General features: G+C 49.3%; 7 protein-coding genes across 7 annotated transcripts; 3 read left to right on the top strand and 4 right to left on the bottom strand.

The window, feature by feature from the left end:
- Positions 1-162: 162 nt before the first annotated feature.
- On the bottom strand, positions 163-2,498 carry POJ06DRAFT_261312 (uncharacterized protein). The gene is made up of 6 exons (XM_056188608.1): positions 2,304-2,498; positions 2,216-2,241; positions 2,090-2,116; positions 1,991-2,026; positions 1,774-1,922; positions 163-1,717 (listed from the first exon to the last, which is right to left on the bottom strand). The coding sequence occupies exons 1-6, from the start codon at positions 2,378-2,380 to the stop codon at positions 332-334; spliced, it is 1,701 nt and encodes a 566-aa protein (XP_056040870.1). The 5' UTR covers positions 2,381-2,498; the 3' UTR covers positions 163-331.
- A 136-nt stretch (positions 2,499-2,634) lies between these two features.
- POJ06DRAFT_261307 (uncharacterized protein) lies at positions 2,635-3,617 on the top strand. Its single transcript, XM_056188607.1, has 2 exons — positions 2,635-3,016; positions 3,075-3,617. The coding sequence occupies exons 1-2, from the start codon at positions 2,687-2,689 to the stop codon at positions 3,459-3,461; spliced, it is 717 nt and encodes a 238-aa protein (XP_056040869.1). The 5' UTR covers positions 2,635-2,686; the 3' UTR covers positions 3,462-3,617.
- Positions 3,618-4,955, bottom strand: POJ06DRAFT_227683 (Pex19 protein family-domain-containing protein). Its single transcript, XM_056185750.1, has 2 exons — positions 4,646-4,955; positions 3,618-4,582 (listed from the first exon to the last, which is right to left on the bottom strand). The coding sequence occupies exons 1-2, from the start codon at positions 4,713-4,715 to the stop codon at positions 3,693-3,695; spliced, it is 960 nt and encodes a 319-aa protein (XP_056040868.1). The 5' UTR covers positions 4,716-4,955; the 3' UTR covers positions 3,618-3,692.
- A 108-nt stretch (positions 4,956-5,063) lies between these two features.
- Positions 5,064-6,064, top strand: POJ06DRAFT_261305 (ubiquitin-conjugating enzyme/RWD-like protein). Its single transcript, XM_056188606.1, has 3 exons — positions 5,064-5,244; positions 5,364-5,738; positions 5,801-6,064. The coding sequence occupies exons 1-3, from the start codon at positions 5,207-5,209 to the stop codon at positions 5,862-5,864; spliced, it is 477 nt and encodes a 158-aa protein (XP_056040867.1). The 5' UTR covers positions 5,064-5,206; the 3' UTR covers positions 5,865-6,064.
- A 625-nt stretch (positions 6,065-6,689) lies between these two features.
- POJ06DRAFT_201850 (uncharacterized protein) lies at positions 6,690-8,472 on the bottom strand (the record flags this gene model as incomplete). Its single annotated transcript, XM_056185255.1, has 4 exons — positions 6,690-7,269; positions 7,349-7,557; positions 7,612-8,171; positions 8,223-8,472. The coding sequence occupies 4 exons, from the start codon at positions 8,470-8,472 to the stop codon at positions 6,690-6,692; spliced, it is 1,599 nt and encodes a 532-aa protein (XP_056040866.1).
- Positions 8,473-9,201: 729 nt separating this feature from the next.
- POJ06DRAFT_271061 (eukaryotic porin/Tom40) lies at positions 9,202-10,332 on the top strand (the record flags this gene model as incomplete). Its single annotated transcript, XM_056189484.1, has 2 exons — positions 9,202-9,318; positions 9,601-10,332. 2 exons carry the CDS (start codon positions 9,202-9,204, stop codon positions 10,330-10,332), a joined length of 849 nt encoding a protein of 282 aa, XP_056040865.1.
- A 675-nt stretch (positions 10,333-11,007) lies between these two features.
- Positions 11,008-13,372, bottom strand: POJ06DRAFT_261297 (WD40-repeat-containing domain protein). The gene is made up of 2 exons (XM_056188605.1): positions 11,988-13,372; positions 11,008-11,938 (listed from the first exon to the last, which is right to left on the bottom strand). Exons 1-2 carry the CDS (start codon positions 12,963-12,965, stop codon positions 11,300-11,302), a joined length of 1,617 nt encoding a protein of 538 aa, XP_056040864.1. The 5' UTR covers positions 12,966-13,372; the 3' UTR covers positions 11,008-11,299.
- Between the last annotated feature and the right edge of the window lie 63 nt (positions 13,373-13,435).

The following is a 13,435-nucleotide window of genomic DNA, read 5'->3' as shown; positions in this document are numbered from 1 at the left end:
TTTACGGCCAAGAATACAACACATAAATTGCAACGCTTAAACTGGGGACTGTGAGATTTCAGAGACAAATCCGCTCGATGGTATTATCAGACTCACTCAATAACCATCGTCAGTCACACGCTAGACGGTCGGCTAGCATTAGATATTTACTGCCGAAGCACAATTCACAAGTAACGCTCTGTATAGATTCTATATATGACAACTGTCTTTTCTGAAACTCACAGAAAAAACAACTTTAACAAGTGACAAGTATATGTTGTACACGGAGTGATAGAAGAGCACACAAAAAAGCACTCGTAACACAAGTTGGCATGGCCCTCCACACATCTATCTACTGGTCAACTGCGCTAAGGTGCGACTTGACATAGCGACCCGATGGATCCTCAGCACAACCCCAGTCAGACTTTGGAATCCATCTCATGACGGTATCAGCGCAAGTCTTAGATGAGAAGTGCTCGTCAAACATGCATCTGTACCAGTAAGCCTCCTTAGTCGTAGGAACGTCGTCGCCCCACTCTGGCTTGGGTTTCGCAAAGTCCTCGTCGGAGACAAACTTTTCAGCAGTGTCCTTGAGACAATCAATCCATGAGTATCCGACACCATCAGAGAACTGCTCCTTCTGGCGCCACAAAATTTCATCAGGAAGGTAAGGCTTGGTGTCCTCACCGGTGGTGTCAAACGCCTTTCGGAGAATGTACTTCTCGATTCTGTCTTTGGTAATCATCTTCTCCGCTGGGTCGATGTTCATGACAAGCTCAAGGAACGACTTGTCAAGAAAAGGAACACGAGCCTCAAGACCCCATGCGCAGGTGGACTTATTGGCCCGCAAGCAGTCGGCCAAGTGCAAGTTCTTCACTCGCAGCACGGTCTCCCTATGAAAGTCATCCTTGGAAGGCGCAGCGCCGAAGTACAAGTAGCCTCCGAAAATCTCGTCAGAACCTTCACCAGACAATACCATTTTCACACCCTGAGCCTTAATCTTCCTACTCAAGAGGTACATTGGGGTAGAGGCACGGATGGTGGTGACGTCGAAGGTCTCGAGGTGGTAAATGACATCAGAGAGAGCGTCGAGACCCTCTTGAAGAGTGAAGGTGTGCTCGTGGTGGACTGTGCCGATGAACTTTGCAACCTTTCGGGCAGCAACAAGATCAGGAGCACCGGGAAGACCGACAGCGTATGAGTGAAGCCGCGGCCACGAGGCAGCACCAGAAAGGTTGCCCTTCTCATCGACACCAGTCAAGGCCTCTCCGTTAACGTCAATGCTCTGGGCCTTGAGAGTTTCTCGAGCAGCAATAGAAGCAATTAATGAAGAGTCAAGACCACCAGAGAGCAGTACACCGTAAGGAACCTCGGCCATAAGACGTTTCCGGACAGCGGCTTCTAATGTTGTTCGGATGGCCATGTAGTCCAGAGGTGAGCTTGGAATGCGGTCTTCATCCCACCAACTCGGTTTGAAATACCGAGTGATCTGGTCTGAAGTGGAGTCATATACGTGCCCTGGAGGGAAGGTCATGATATCGTCACACACTTCACTGAGAGACTTCATTTCTGAAGCAAAGAATACGGCGCCGGGGCAAGTCGAGGCACGGCCCATATATAGAGAAGTAATGCCAATTGGGTCCCTAGCAGCGATCATACGGTCCTTGACGGCGTCGTACAGGACGAAAGCGAACATACCGTCCAAATGGTTGGGGCAATCGATGTCATACTTTTGGTACTACAGTACAATTAATACCGACTAAATTATGCATTTGCTCAAGAAGTGAATCTCACAAGAGGAATGATAACCTCGCAGTCTGACTGAGTCTTGAACTTGTATGAACTGCCGAGCTGATGTCGGATGACGACGTGATTGTAGATCTCGCCGTTAACACCAAGAGCGAGTGTGTCATCTTCGTTGGTCAATGGCTGAGCACCGGAGTCTGGTTTAGGAGCAATTAGAACTTCCGGGACCCGTCGCTACGGCCATAGATAGCAGAAAGTTACTTACCAAGACCAACAATGGCCAATCGCTCGTGAGCAATAACTAATTACCAGTCAGCACTAATATTCAGTCGCCAGCGTATTTACACATCCACTCATAACTTACTAGTCTTGTTCTTAACGAAGTTTCCACCTGCGCAGATATACACGTCAGTGCCATACTTCATAACCTCGGATACACCCAGTCATGCGCAACGTTCAGACGAATACTCAAGTAAACAAATGGCCATACTCCAATCAGGTCCACGATGACGAATTCTACAAAAAAGCTGTCAGCTCGACTGGAAGTTTGAAACAACCGGCAAACCAAAATGACTGACAATTTAGCCAGCTGTAGAGCTTTCGGCTTAAAACTAATTACTTCGGGGTGATGGTGACAAGCAAAGATTCCGCACATTCTGTAGATTGAACAAAACCAATAGTAATCTGTCTCTAATAACAACGGTCGTAGAGAAAGTGGAGACCGGTGAGTCGATGTACCGGACAGAGAAGTGGTGTGGTCTCGTTACCTAAATCGATCGAAGGCGAAAAGATAAAACCAGAAAAATTGAGTCACCGAGGATGCCCTAACCTTCCGGCTGAGCCGCAAGCGCTTTCGGCGAAGGTAAATTTGTGCGGCATCCCGCTCTAACCGCCTTTCAAAACCAGACGAGTCGCGATTTGATACTTCGACACACGAACAGCAACATCCACTCCACTCTACATGTCATCATTTCTGTGTTCGTCTCCGCCATGTGCACCGTCAAATTTGCGGATTTCGACGAATTCATCGCCATCTCCGCCGTCCTCTCCTATAAAGGGACCGTCGCCACTACCCACGAGTTATGAACGACGAGCAGCGCGTTTACGGCGCCCTTTCGCGAATGTACCAAATTCACTAAGCCCTAGCAACGTCGAACCCTCAGGAAGCAGCGATGGCTCGAGCCCACTGAAGTACGATCCGCTGCGGGCGAAAAGGAGAAGAGATCATAGTGCCGCGTTGGCGCGCCGACGGCAAGCTCTGTTTCACGCCGCGCGAGGGGGCGATGACGAGGTAGGCTGGATTAATTCGAATGGCGAAGTGATGACATTACTGAGTTTGCGTGCAATAGATGGCGAGATTTGTATGGTTATCGGAGAAAAGACGCTGGGAACACGAACTGCAACGTGACGCGGACGAAATGGGTTTGGACATTGACGAGCTTCTCGCTCTCGAGAATGAACAACTTTCTAACCAGGCGTTTGGTTCAGTAGATGGACTAATGAGCGATCATGGTCACAATCAGGAAAAGGATCTTCAACTTCAAATTGTAACTGGGGCAGATGAGGAGATGCTGCGGGTAATGGAGATAGAAGAACAAAAAGAATTAGAAGAAGCGCAGCTTTTGTTCATGAAGCAGATGCAAAGTCAGGCTACGGAAATGCCAGACATTCCACAGGATATTGCTGAACTGCTATTGGACGACTACGACGATGACATGGACGTTCACATGTCATAGTATGCTGTATGGGTTCGGCTGATAGTTAACGATATGGGAAGCTTGCTTTCATGAACATGCGGTTGATACGGCGTTAAAAGGTTGGAATATGTATAATACGACTTGTCCAAGGGGATTTACACATTTTGCTACAATAGAATTAATCATACAAACATATCTTCCCGATGCGCACTAAACCATACTCCTCGATTCCCATTATACATCATGACATTTCAAGAACAAATTTCTACGTCACTGTAAATTGCAATTCTCCATTTCCGGACCCAGGCCCCCTAATGAATTGTCAAGACCCATTGCACCAGGACCTAGTTCACCCATAATATCAGGCGGGGGTGAGCCGGACTCCTGCATCTTTTGCATCCGTTCGACAATATATTTGCGATCTGCGTCACTATGATCACTGTACGACGGGTTCTCGAACCTCACAACGATCTCCCGGACCACGACGCGTTGTGTGTCATACCTCGCAGCGGCTTCTGGGCTCAACGATGCCATATTTTTTTGCAACCAGTCCGAGTATTTATCGTCCAACTCCTTCATCGGTTCATATAGAATCTCCTTAGATGTGAGCTGCTCCATCATTCCTGCCAACATCTTTGACAGATCTTCATCTGACCCCAAGCCCTGATCTCCCGCACCTGACGCCGCGCTCGACTGTTCCAATTGTCGCATCATGGCGGCCAAAAATTCATCCTCCTCGCTCGTAGCCGTGATTTCCTTTTCCACTTGCTGGCCAGATTCCTTCATCCGTTCCATTGTCCTCGCGATCGTCTCTTGCAACGTATCCGCTTTCTTACCCTGCGTCTGACCTTGTGGAACGGATGCAGCCCCGCTAGGAGCAGACGACGGCGTGTCGGCGCCGTTCAAAGTCGTGAAATCACTGATACCCTTCATCAGCTCCTCAAACTGTTTCCGACTTTCCGGGTTCTTCTCCAGATCAGACAGGATCTGCTCGATCCCCACCTCCAGCTGCTTCGCAAACTCATCTTCGGCCGATTCACGCGCGGTCGGTGACTGGTCGAATGACGTCTCCGCCATCGCACTCGTACTATCAACTGTGGATTTTGCTGCGGTCGCGGGCGATGGTTCGGGTGATTTCAGTGTGAATTCGTCAAGAAGTTCTAAGTTTTGTGTTAGCGCCTGTTGGAAGGATGGGCAATGCTTGCCTCGATGTGAATATTTACCATCAAGATCGTCGAGATCATCTTCTTCTTCGTCGACCTGTATTTCCTTTGGCGGGTTCACTGACGCCATTTAAATTATTGTCGGCCGGAGATCGGGATGTTTGAGGTGCTCGATTGGAAATATGCGGGGTCGACTTGACCCCGGTAAAGTATGAAGTCCGAGAGATACTGAGAACCACGTGATAAATACGACTTCTTCAGAATAAAGTCGATACAGTGGTTATTATTTTGTCACACTCTGTATCCACGGATAATTGTCTGTCGAATTTGTGGTCTCTGTAGCTTACTCTATGTCGAGATTGTATGATCCTATTCAACTGAACTCTAATAGTACAAAACCCGTCGTATTTATTAGCTCTTCATAAGCGTCATAGCCGTGTGGCGAATATGCCCGTGTCGAACTCCACTATGCGAAATATGACATCGTCGACACAGTTAAAAGCACTTGTTAAAGCTCTCCCCGCCAGTGGAGTATCACAGGTTTGATTCAATTCGATTCGATTTCGAGCTTACCCGGGTAGTCACAGAGAAGTTGATATCTATATTGCTTTCATACACAGAATGTCGTCTTTGTGTTTAAATCGGCTGCAGGAGGAGAGGTGAGTCAAGTTTAAGATATATGCATCATGTCTTGTGCGCGCTCTCTGCGACCGACAAACCGCAAATTGCAACACTACTATATGTTCGAGTACACCAAGTAACACTATAATTGCGACAGGAAGCAGTGGCGAAAAGACCATCCATTTGGCTTCTATGCGAAGCCCAACAAAAGCGCAGACGGCGGTCTTGACTTAATGAACTGGTCAGTCGGTATCCCTGGCAAGCCTAACACGATCTGGGCCGGCGGCCTGTACAAGCTTACAATCCAGTTCCCTGAGGAGTACCCGACAAAGCCGCCAAAGTGCAAGTTTGCCCCAAATTTCTGGCATCCGAACATATACCCGTCGGGAACTGTATGCTTGTCGATCTTGAACGAGGACGAAGGGTGGAAGCCAGCCATTACGATCAAGCAGATTTTACTCGGAATTCAGAACTTGCTTGATGATCCTAATCCCGAGTCGCCTGCTCAGGCAGACGCGTTTAATGCATTCAAGTAAGTTGAATTGCTTTGTGCTGTACGGTTGGAGACGACAATTTGCTAACTCCGCTACGTAGGAAGGATAAGGCACTATATGAACGGAAGGTTCGGCTTCAGGCCAAGGAGTACGCGGTTTCGTGATCGGAGTTTACAGAGAATACTTTATTTGATGAAATTTTGACATACGCGAGCATTTGATTTGTTTAGGTCGTTTGTTATGGCAACAATTGGTATATCTTTCTTTGCGCTTCATCGTTAGCTGTTTGATGTATTTTAGATTACAATACTTGTAGATTAGAATGCTTTGTTGCTATTAATTACTATTTTGAATGATAATTACAGTATCAGAGCCATGCCGTCGCAACCTGTGAGGCACAGACGAACTCCCCGTATCCTGACGCAAGCCGTAAAATATCAGGTTATTAGCAACCTACCACGATACTGAACCAAAAATGCTAAGTATGCTACTATGTACTAGAGGTTCCGCTAATCCTTGTTAGAATAATGACGAAGCTTTGAGTTAGATTTTACTAAATTAATGCCAAGCGAACAAACAAGATCTTGATAGCAAACCCTTCTTGCGAATGAATCGAGAGACATACTGGACACCAGTAGCGCCGACCAGGAGATAGCTACCTACATTGCCTCTTGCTGGGCAAAAAAAAAATAAAGCAATTATGATACCAAACCAAATAGACGTAACTATACACTATACTACTTGATAAAAGCTAGCCTAAGTAAATATTTTCACATCGAATTTGAACACTAAAATCATTCCAACCGCTTATAACTGGATACTTTACCGCTTGCTCCGGTACTCACCTTTCTTAGACGAGCGCTAAATTTAAAGGTATTCGCTACGCGTAAATCATGCGAATCTGCTCGGATTAACACTACACATAACACACACAAGAAATTATCAAACTTTTAGTATCCAACAATTAGCATTCCAAATCATACAACATCTTATAGCCCTGGCGGTGGTGGAACGGCGCCGTATTGTCCTGCCAATTTGTTGTCTTGTGAAGACGATGACGGCGGAGCTTGCTGCTGATTGACCCCGTCCAACCCCGGAACTGACATTGATGCGCCCTGTCCAACTCCTGCAGAAGCATCACCGCCATTTGCTGGTTGCTGTTGTTGCATCTGTGCATAGTACTGGGCATAATATTGTTGATAATACTGAACATAAGCCTCATATCCGCCATAGGCTGCATAGGGGTCTTGGCCTGAAGCAACGGCAGCGTAATAAGCAGTATAATCTGGTTGGGCATTGGCCCCTTGCGGCGATGCACCAGTAGGCGACCCAGCACTTCCATCATTAGGTGGCGGCGACTGCTGTGGTCCACGATAGTCCCGGTTTTGGTAATTACCTCGTCCATCCTGACTAAAACGATAACCGCGGCCGCCGTCTCGGCTATTGTTATTATATCGCTGTTGCTGGGGTCTCGGATTCGCTTTGAAGGCGTTATAGCTGTCAGTCACAGTTTTCACTAAGTCCTTTGACAACTCAACTGCACGCGCCAAGTCATTAGGATCTTGACCACTACAGTGGGCCATATGTGTCAGTATTCAAATACAATAATAGTACTCAATGGTCAGCGGATAAAGTATCATATACGTACAGAATATGAAGAAACGTAGGCTCGTCGCTTTCTCTCCCTGTCGCTTGCTCGATAAATTGGGATCCTCGACCCTTGATCTGGACTCTGCAACCGGTCTCAGTCTGGATATGCTTCACGTTGGCACCCATTGGGCCCACAATCTGGCCGCGGACATTGAAACCAGGCAGGTAGTCGAGTCCAATGAGGACACGGTCTTCCATCCATCGCCGCTATCAAATGTATTAGTTGCTGACCAAGAATATTAGCTGCCAGACGATGCTCACTCTATATTCGCCACGTTGAAATGGCGGCCTTGAATCTCCTTGGTGCTGCGGCCCGGTAGGAGCACCACCGAAACTTTGAGCAACTTCAGCAGACGGGGGTCCTTGAGGAGTGTCTTCACGTCGCTGGAAACCACCTGCAGCCGGCGGGGTTGACTTCTCCTTATCCTGAGCCATGAGATTTTCTACTATAGAAATAGCCTTTTCGAGTCCCTCTTTTGTCAAGCTCGTGATATGGAGGTATAGCGGTGGCTCTTTCTCAGTAGCTTGGGACTTATCGGGATAGTATCTTCCTCGTGTTGTAACATCCGCGCCTGTCTCAGTCTTAATCATGGCCTGCGTCTGGCCCTTCGTCAAGGTGTATCTGTTCATTAGATGATTGATCTCGATGTCCCGAATGAAATCGCCATCCTCAACGACTGTCTCTGTAGTACCACGCGGAGCGGAATTCGGGAGATTCGCTGCCGAAGACGGCGGCTCGCCGCTGGAAGATGCAGCAGGAGTACCTCCGCCGCCTCCTAACTTAGCCTGGATCTGCGCGTTAATGCGTTCGGCGGCAGCGGCTAAATTCGTATTAATCGGCAATCTGTCATTCAACTTCTCTGAAAACTTACCAGCAGCAGCAATAGCATCGCGCTTTTTGGAGGCAACTTTGTCTTCATGATACGGATTAAACGGATCATTCTCTGCACTCTGCTCACGTCTGTTCCGACGTCCGCCTGGAGACGCCGACCGGTCTCTGTCGCGTCTGCTCTCGCGATCTCGTTCTTTGTCACGCGGGGAACGGTCACGATGATGATGGTGACGACTGCGGTGTCGGTCGGAGGGCGACCTGTCGCGGTATCTGCGGTCGTCGGAGTCCATGATTTCGTGCACTGTTGGACGCGATGCTAGAAGTAATCTGAAGAGATTTTTGCCAGCGTTGTCCACTAGCCTATGGCGGTCAAAAATGTCCACGCCGCACAGAGCAGAAGGCACGTCGTCAGGATCACGTCGATGCGTGCTACTCTTCTTAGAGGTTAGGGTATATGTGTATATGCGCACATACAACCGACAGCAGTCCCGCAGATTGCACTCTAAGAGCAGAGCCAACAGATTGCTGGGCAGCTTTGGCAAATTCCGCGCGCAGCTGTTTATTCATGTCGGTCGTGCAGCAACGGCTACTTGCTGCCTAACTGATCAGCAGTCTGAAGCCAGAGCAGCGGCGCAGTTGGGGCGCAAGTGAGCGGTTGCGCAATTGCCGACGTCCGAGAAGTCCCTGCGTGGGCCGCCAATTGGTTGCTGGAGCTCTGTTCGCTAATATTACGTAATATTCCGCAACGAGGTATCCAGTAGCGGGCAAACCGCCTCACATGCACTTAGGTCGGGTGAGCTACGGTTAGGGGAGGCAAAATAGGCAAAATAGGCAAAAAAACCGCTGCGAGCGCAGCTCGCCTCCCGATCCTCGGCGCACTCCAGCCAACTGTCCCCCAGTATTGCCTCCCTCCTCTCTTTCTCCTCTGCGATTCCTCTTCTGCGTCTGCACATCCCGTATCCCACCCTCTACCTACGTCAATTGCTCATCTTCATCAATTGTCCACCTCAGCTGCAAAAATGTCTGTCGCTGCATACCTCGACATTGCCAAGAAGCCCAACGATCTCCTTACTCGGGACTTCTTCCACCTATCTCCCGCGTCTCTCGACGTCAAGACCAAGGCCGACAATGGTGTTGTAAGTTCTTCCATAGTATTTGAGTGTCGTGGATGGCAATTGAGTTGATGGATCCGGTCACTTGCTACTGGTGCCTACGCACTTTGTTGTCCTGGCGGGTTCACCCTTGATTAGTCGATTTCGTTAGATTTCGCGTCACTTGCTAGTTGCCGGTCCTTCTTGATCTCATGCCAAACTGACTCATTACCACTTCGATGCACTACCCATTGTCGGAATGTGATTCGCTTGTGTTTATAAGTCATTTATCCTGTAATTATCCAAAGACTGACATCGTGTCAACAGACCTTCACTGCCCGCGGAAAGTCCTCGCCTAAGGATGGCTCGATCTCTGGTGCTCTCGAGGCTAAGTACAGCGACAAGTCTGGCATTGCGCTCACCCAGTCGTGGTCGACGTCGAATGCCATCGACACTAAGTTCGAGCTTCCTCCATTGATTCCCAACCTCACTTCCTACGTTGCGACGAATTTCATCCCCTCGTCCGGAAGCACCAACGCCAAGCTCTCGCTCACCTACAAGCAGCCTCTCTTCCAGTCGAACGCTGTCATCGACCTCTTGAAGGGACCCACGTTCACCACTAACTTCAGCTGCGGCAAGGCAGGTGTAATCGCCGGTGGTGAGGTCTCCTACGATGTTCCCGGCGGCCGTGTCACCAACTACGCCGCTGGTCTTGGCTATGGTGCTGGAAATTTCGCTGTTGCTTTGACTGCTGTCAACAAGCTTTCCATCATCTCCGCCGCGTACTACACCCAGGCGACTCCCGTCGTGGAGGTCGGTGCCAAGGCTACTCTCGACACCAAGTCCACTTCCCAGGTGAATGTCGAGCTCGGCGCGAAGTACACTATCGATGCCACCACTTCCGCTAAGGTCAAGATCTCCAACACCGGCCTTGTCTCGCTCGGCTACTTGCAGACCATCCACCCTGGCGTCAAGCTCGGCTTGGGTGCTGCCGTCGATACCCAGAGACTTGCTGAGCCTGCTCACAAGCTCGGCTTCTCTTTCTCCTTCGAGGCTTAAGTTGAAGCATCAGTGGAGTGATTTAGAAACTATATAGAAACGAGAGGAATTAAGATATGTTAATGGAGGATGTTTTGCAGGAAGTTAGAGGAAGTCAATGAAAACAAAAGGATATAATGAGGCACCGGAATCGAGTAAATCAACGAATGGAGATGGTCTTACCCCGTTTTTGGATGGATTGTTCTCGATAGAGAGTTGAGCAAGACAGATTTGATTTTGTTGTTTCATCTTGTGGTTCCGGTGTGTATATAATAATAACTATGATAGTATGGCAATAACAATGAGAGACCATTTTCTGCTCTTTGCGGGCTGTTCATCCCCGTCCTGCGTGGAGAGGTAGACACAGGTCCGGAGTTATTTTAAGGGAAATCCCTTGTCGTATGCTCCGCTTCATGAAGTGAAGTTAACATATATACTGGTTGACGTGTTGTGTAATAACTCCTTTCGGCGTAATGTCAATCGTCGCTCAATGCAATCGCCCCGTGTTCGTTCGAAGAAGCTGGTCAAAAGATCTGGAGCCACCATGCCACGAGCGATGTTTGCCTTGGGGCGAAGGGCACACTCGACGCTCTTTTTATTTGAACAATCTATCGAATCCCGTGATTAACGACTCATCCCCTGAAGCTCCATGGTCGCAAGCAAACCAAAACTACGTCTGACAATGAGAAGGATCTACTGGTATAGGTGACGCTCGTTAGAATGTCTGACGAACGCCGCTTTATTATGTATTTAGTGGCAGGACAATGGGAGACTTACAGACAATAGCACATAACATGCATGCAAAACCAAATACGCCATTCAATACGTTATGTTGAAAACACCGTTCCCAGTACCTCCTATTAATCCCATAAATTTCACAATAGTAATATAACCATATGAACAAAGATTTAAAACACGACGCGCGACAGCCAATGAACACGCATGCGACAGCTGTCATTCCCTTCTAGGCCGTCTACCCACTCTTCAATTATGCACTGTTTGTCCATATCCTGATTGTGTTATCATCACTGGCCGATGCGAACATGTACTTATTCTTCGGGTTCCACGCGACTGAGTTCACGCCCTTCGTATGTCCCGAGAGCACCTCAATCAACGACGCGTCTTCTTTCTTCCACACGTAGATACTCGCGTCCTCACTGCCCGACACGATGAAATTGTCCGCCATACCACCGAAACACGATCGAATAATGAACTCGCTCTGCTGCTGGCCCACGCATTTTCGAACAAGCTGAATCTTGTCTATGTCCCACAAATGAACTTCCTTCGCCGAGATGTTGACAAGCGCGTACTTGGAGTCCTTAGATATCGACACCGACGTCATCTTGGCCTGCAGCTGGATCTCCGCGGTTAACTTGTAGTCCGAGCAGTTGTATATGCGGATCTTGTCGTCCTGACAGACCGCGACGATCTTCTTGCTGTCCGGCGTCAGCGCGAGGTCATATACGCGGAAGTCAGTCCACTGATGGATTGTGGTGCCGTGAATTGACCACAGCGTTATGGGCTTCTCGATGTCTAAGCAACCGGTGAGGAACTCATCCCCGGAAGGCATCCATGCACACGACGTCACGGGCTGCCCGAACGGGACGGTAAGCAAACAAACACATTCCTAAGTTGCTGTTAGCGACAGCGCGTACTAATAAATCAGGGCTTCGTACTTGAACATCCCACAGCTTGACAGTATGATCCAATCCGCAAGTAATTAGCGTCGTGTCATCTGGCGACCACGCTAACGACGTCACAGCGTCGGTGTGGCCATGGAAAACTCTGATGCTCTTGAACGTGGCGACGTCCCAAATAATGACAGACAAATCTTTCGACGCAGACGCCAGCTTGGTGCCGTCGTTCGAGAACGCAACGAACCATACCTCGCCCGTATGATCACTGAGTACATGTGATGTTATCGAGGGGAATTGATTCCTGTCGCAAACATGATCGGTGTACAACGAAACCGGACCATCAAAATTGTGATAAGTACACTTGAGGACCTGGTAATCTCGCGCTTGTTCCAGCAGTGTTGCCAACCGGTGCTCCGGAATCATAACAGCCGGAGATATATACTTCTGGAGCTCCCGTAACAACTCGTTCCTCGAATCACCTTCAACACCCGACCACCCAGCTTGAGCGCGCAAGTCCTCAGCCGACGCACACATCATAAGCGAAGAGAGGCAATGCAGTTGCCGAGTGTCGTAGTCAAGCACTGATAATTCGCCCCTCAGTACGCCCAGGGCGGAGACCAGGTCTCGCTGTTCGAGCAACTCGAGGAATTTCTGTTGTCGAATCAAGAACTTGAGTGTCACCACGTCAGTGCCAGCTTTGAGCTCCAACTCCGTCAGCAACCGTTCGGACTCCGCCCACCGGCCGTTTAACACTGATGTACGGAACGCAGCGACATCTTGGCTCTCGATAGAACACATACTCTCTGCCTCAAGCGCAGCGGCTGCTGTCGGGTATCCCATCTCGTGCAGCGCCTGGATAATGAGTCTGGTTGCTTCAAGCTTGCTAGAACCGAAGTAATCTGCATTGCACACGGTATCACTAGACGAGGCACCGTTCGCCGTGCCGTTCTTCAATATAGGCGGGTGGCCATTGCTGTTCCCGTTTTCTTGCACGACGTGCTCTAGACGCATGGGCATGGCAGCCGGTATTCGGTTCGTGGGCGCGGAAGCTGGTTCGGTGGTGACGGTGGCACGCACGGGTTCGGTTCGGAGTCGCTTATGCCTGTGGAGGCGGGATCGATCGTCGTCTGTGAAGTCGGGATTCTCGATGGGTGAATAAACGCCGTTCGCGGACTCGGACTCGAACTCGACAGACAGCGCAGAATCTCGTTCGTCGGCGGGCAGATCGGGGGAGAGCGGGCGGCGGAGAGAGCTAGCCACGGCGGAAGTGGGGGACGCGGCGGAGTAGGAGAAATGATTGTTGGCTGCACCAAATTTCTGGCACAACAGGATGTAAATAACACGCACAGTACGTCCTTTGGATGCTAGTCGAGTGGTACTTATTTTACTCGATCGACGCAAGTAGAGGAGCTGCTGCGAACTTGGGGATGAGGCGAGGGCCAATCTGGTAATGAGCACAACGGACCTAAAGCAGATCGCTACAAGAC

The sequence above is a fragment of the Lipomyces tetrasporus genome, assembly GCF_029532465.1.
Source record: "Lipomyces tetrasporus strain NRRL Y-64009 chromosome Unknown POJ06scaffold_11, whole genome shotgun sequence".
In the NCBI taxonomy this organism is placed as follows: domain Eukaryota; kingdom Fungi; phylum Ascomycota; class Lipomycetes; order Lipomycetales; family Lipomycetaceae; genus Lipomyces; species Lipomyces tetrasporus.
The sequence above is the reverse complement of the archived record's forward strand: the minus strand, read 5'-3'. Positions and strand labels throughout refer to the sequence as shown.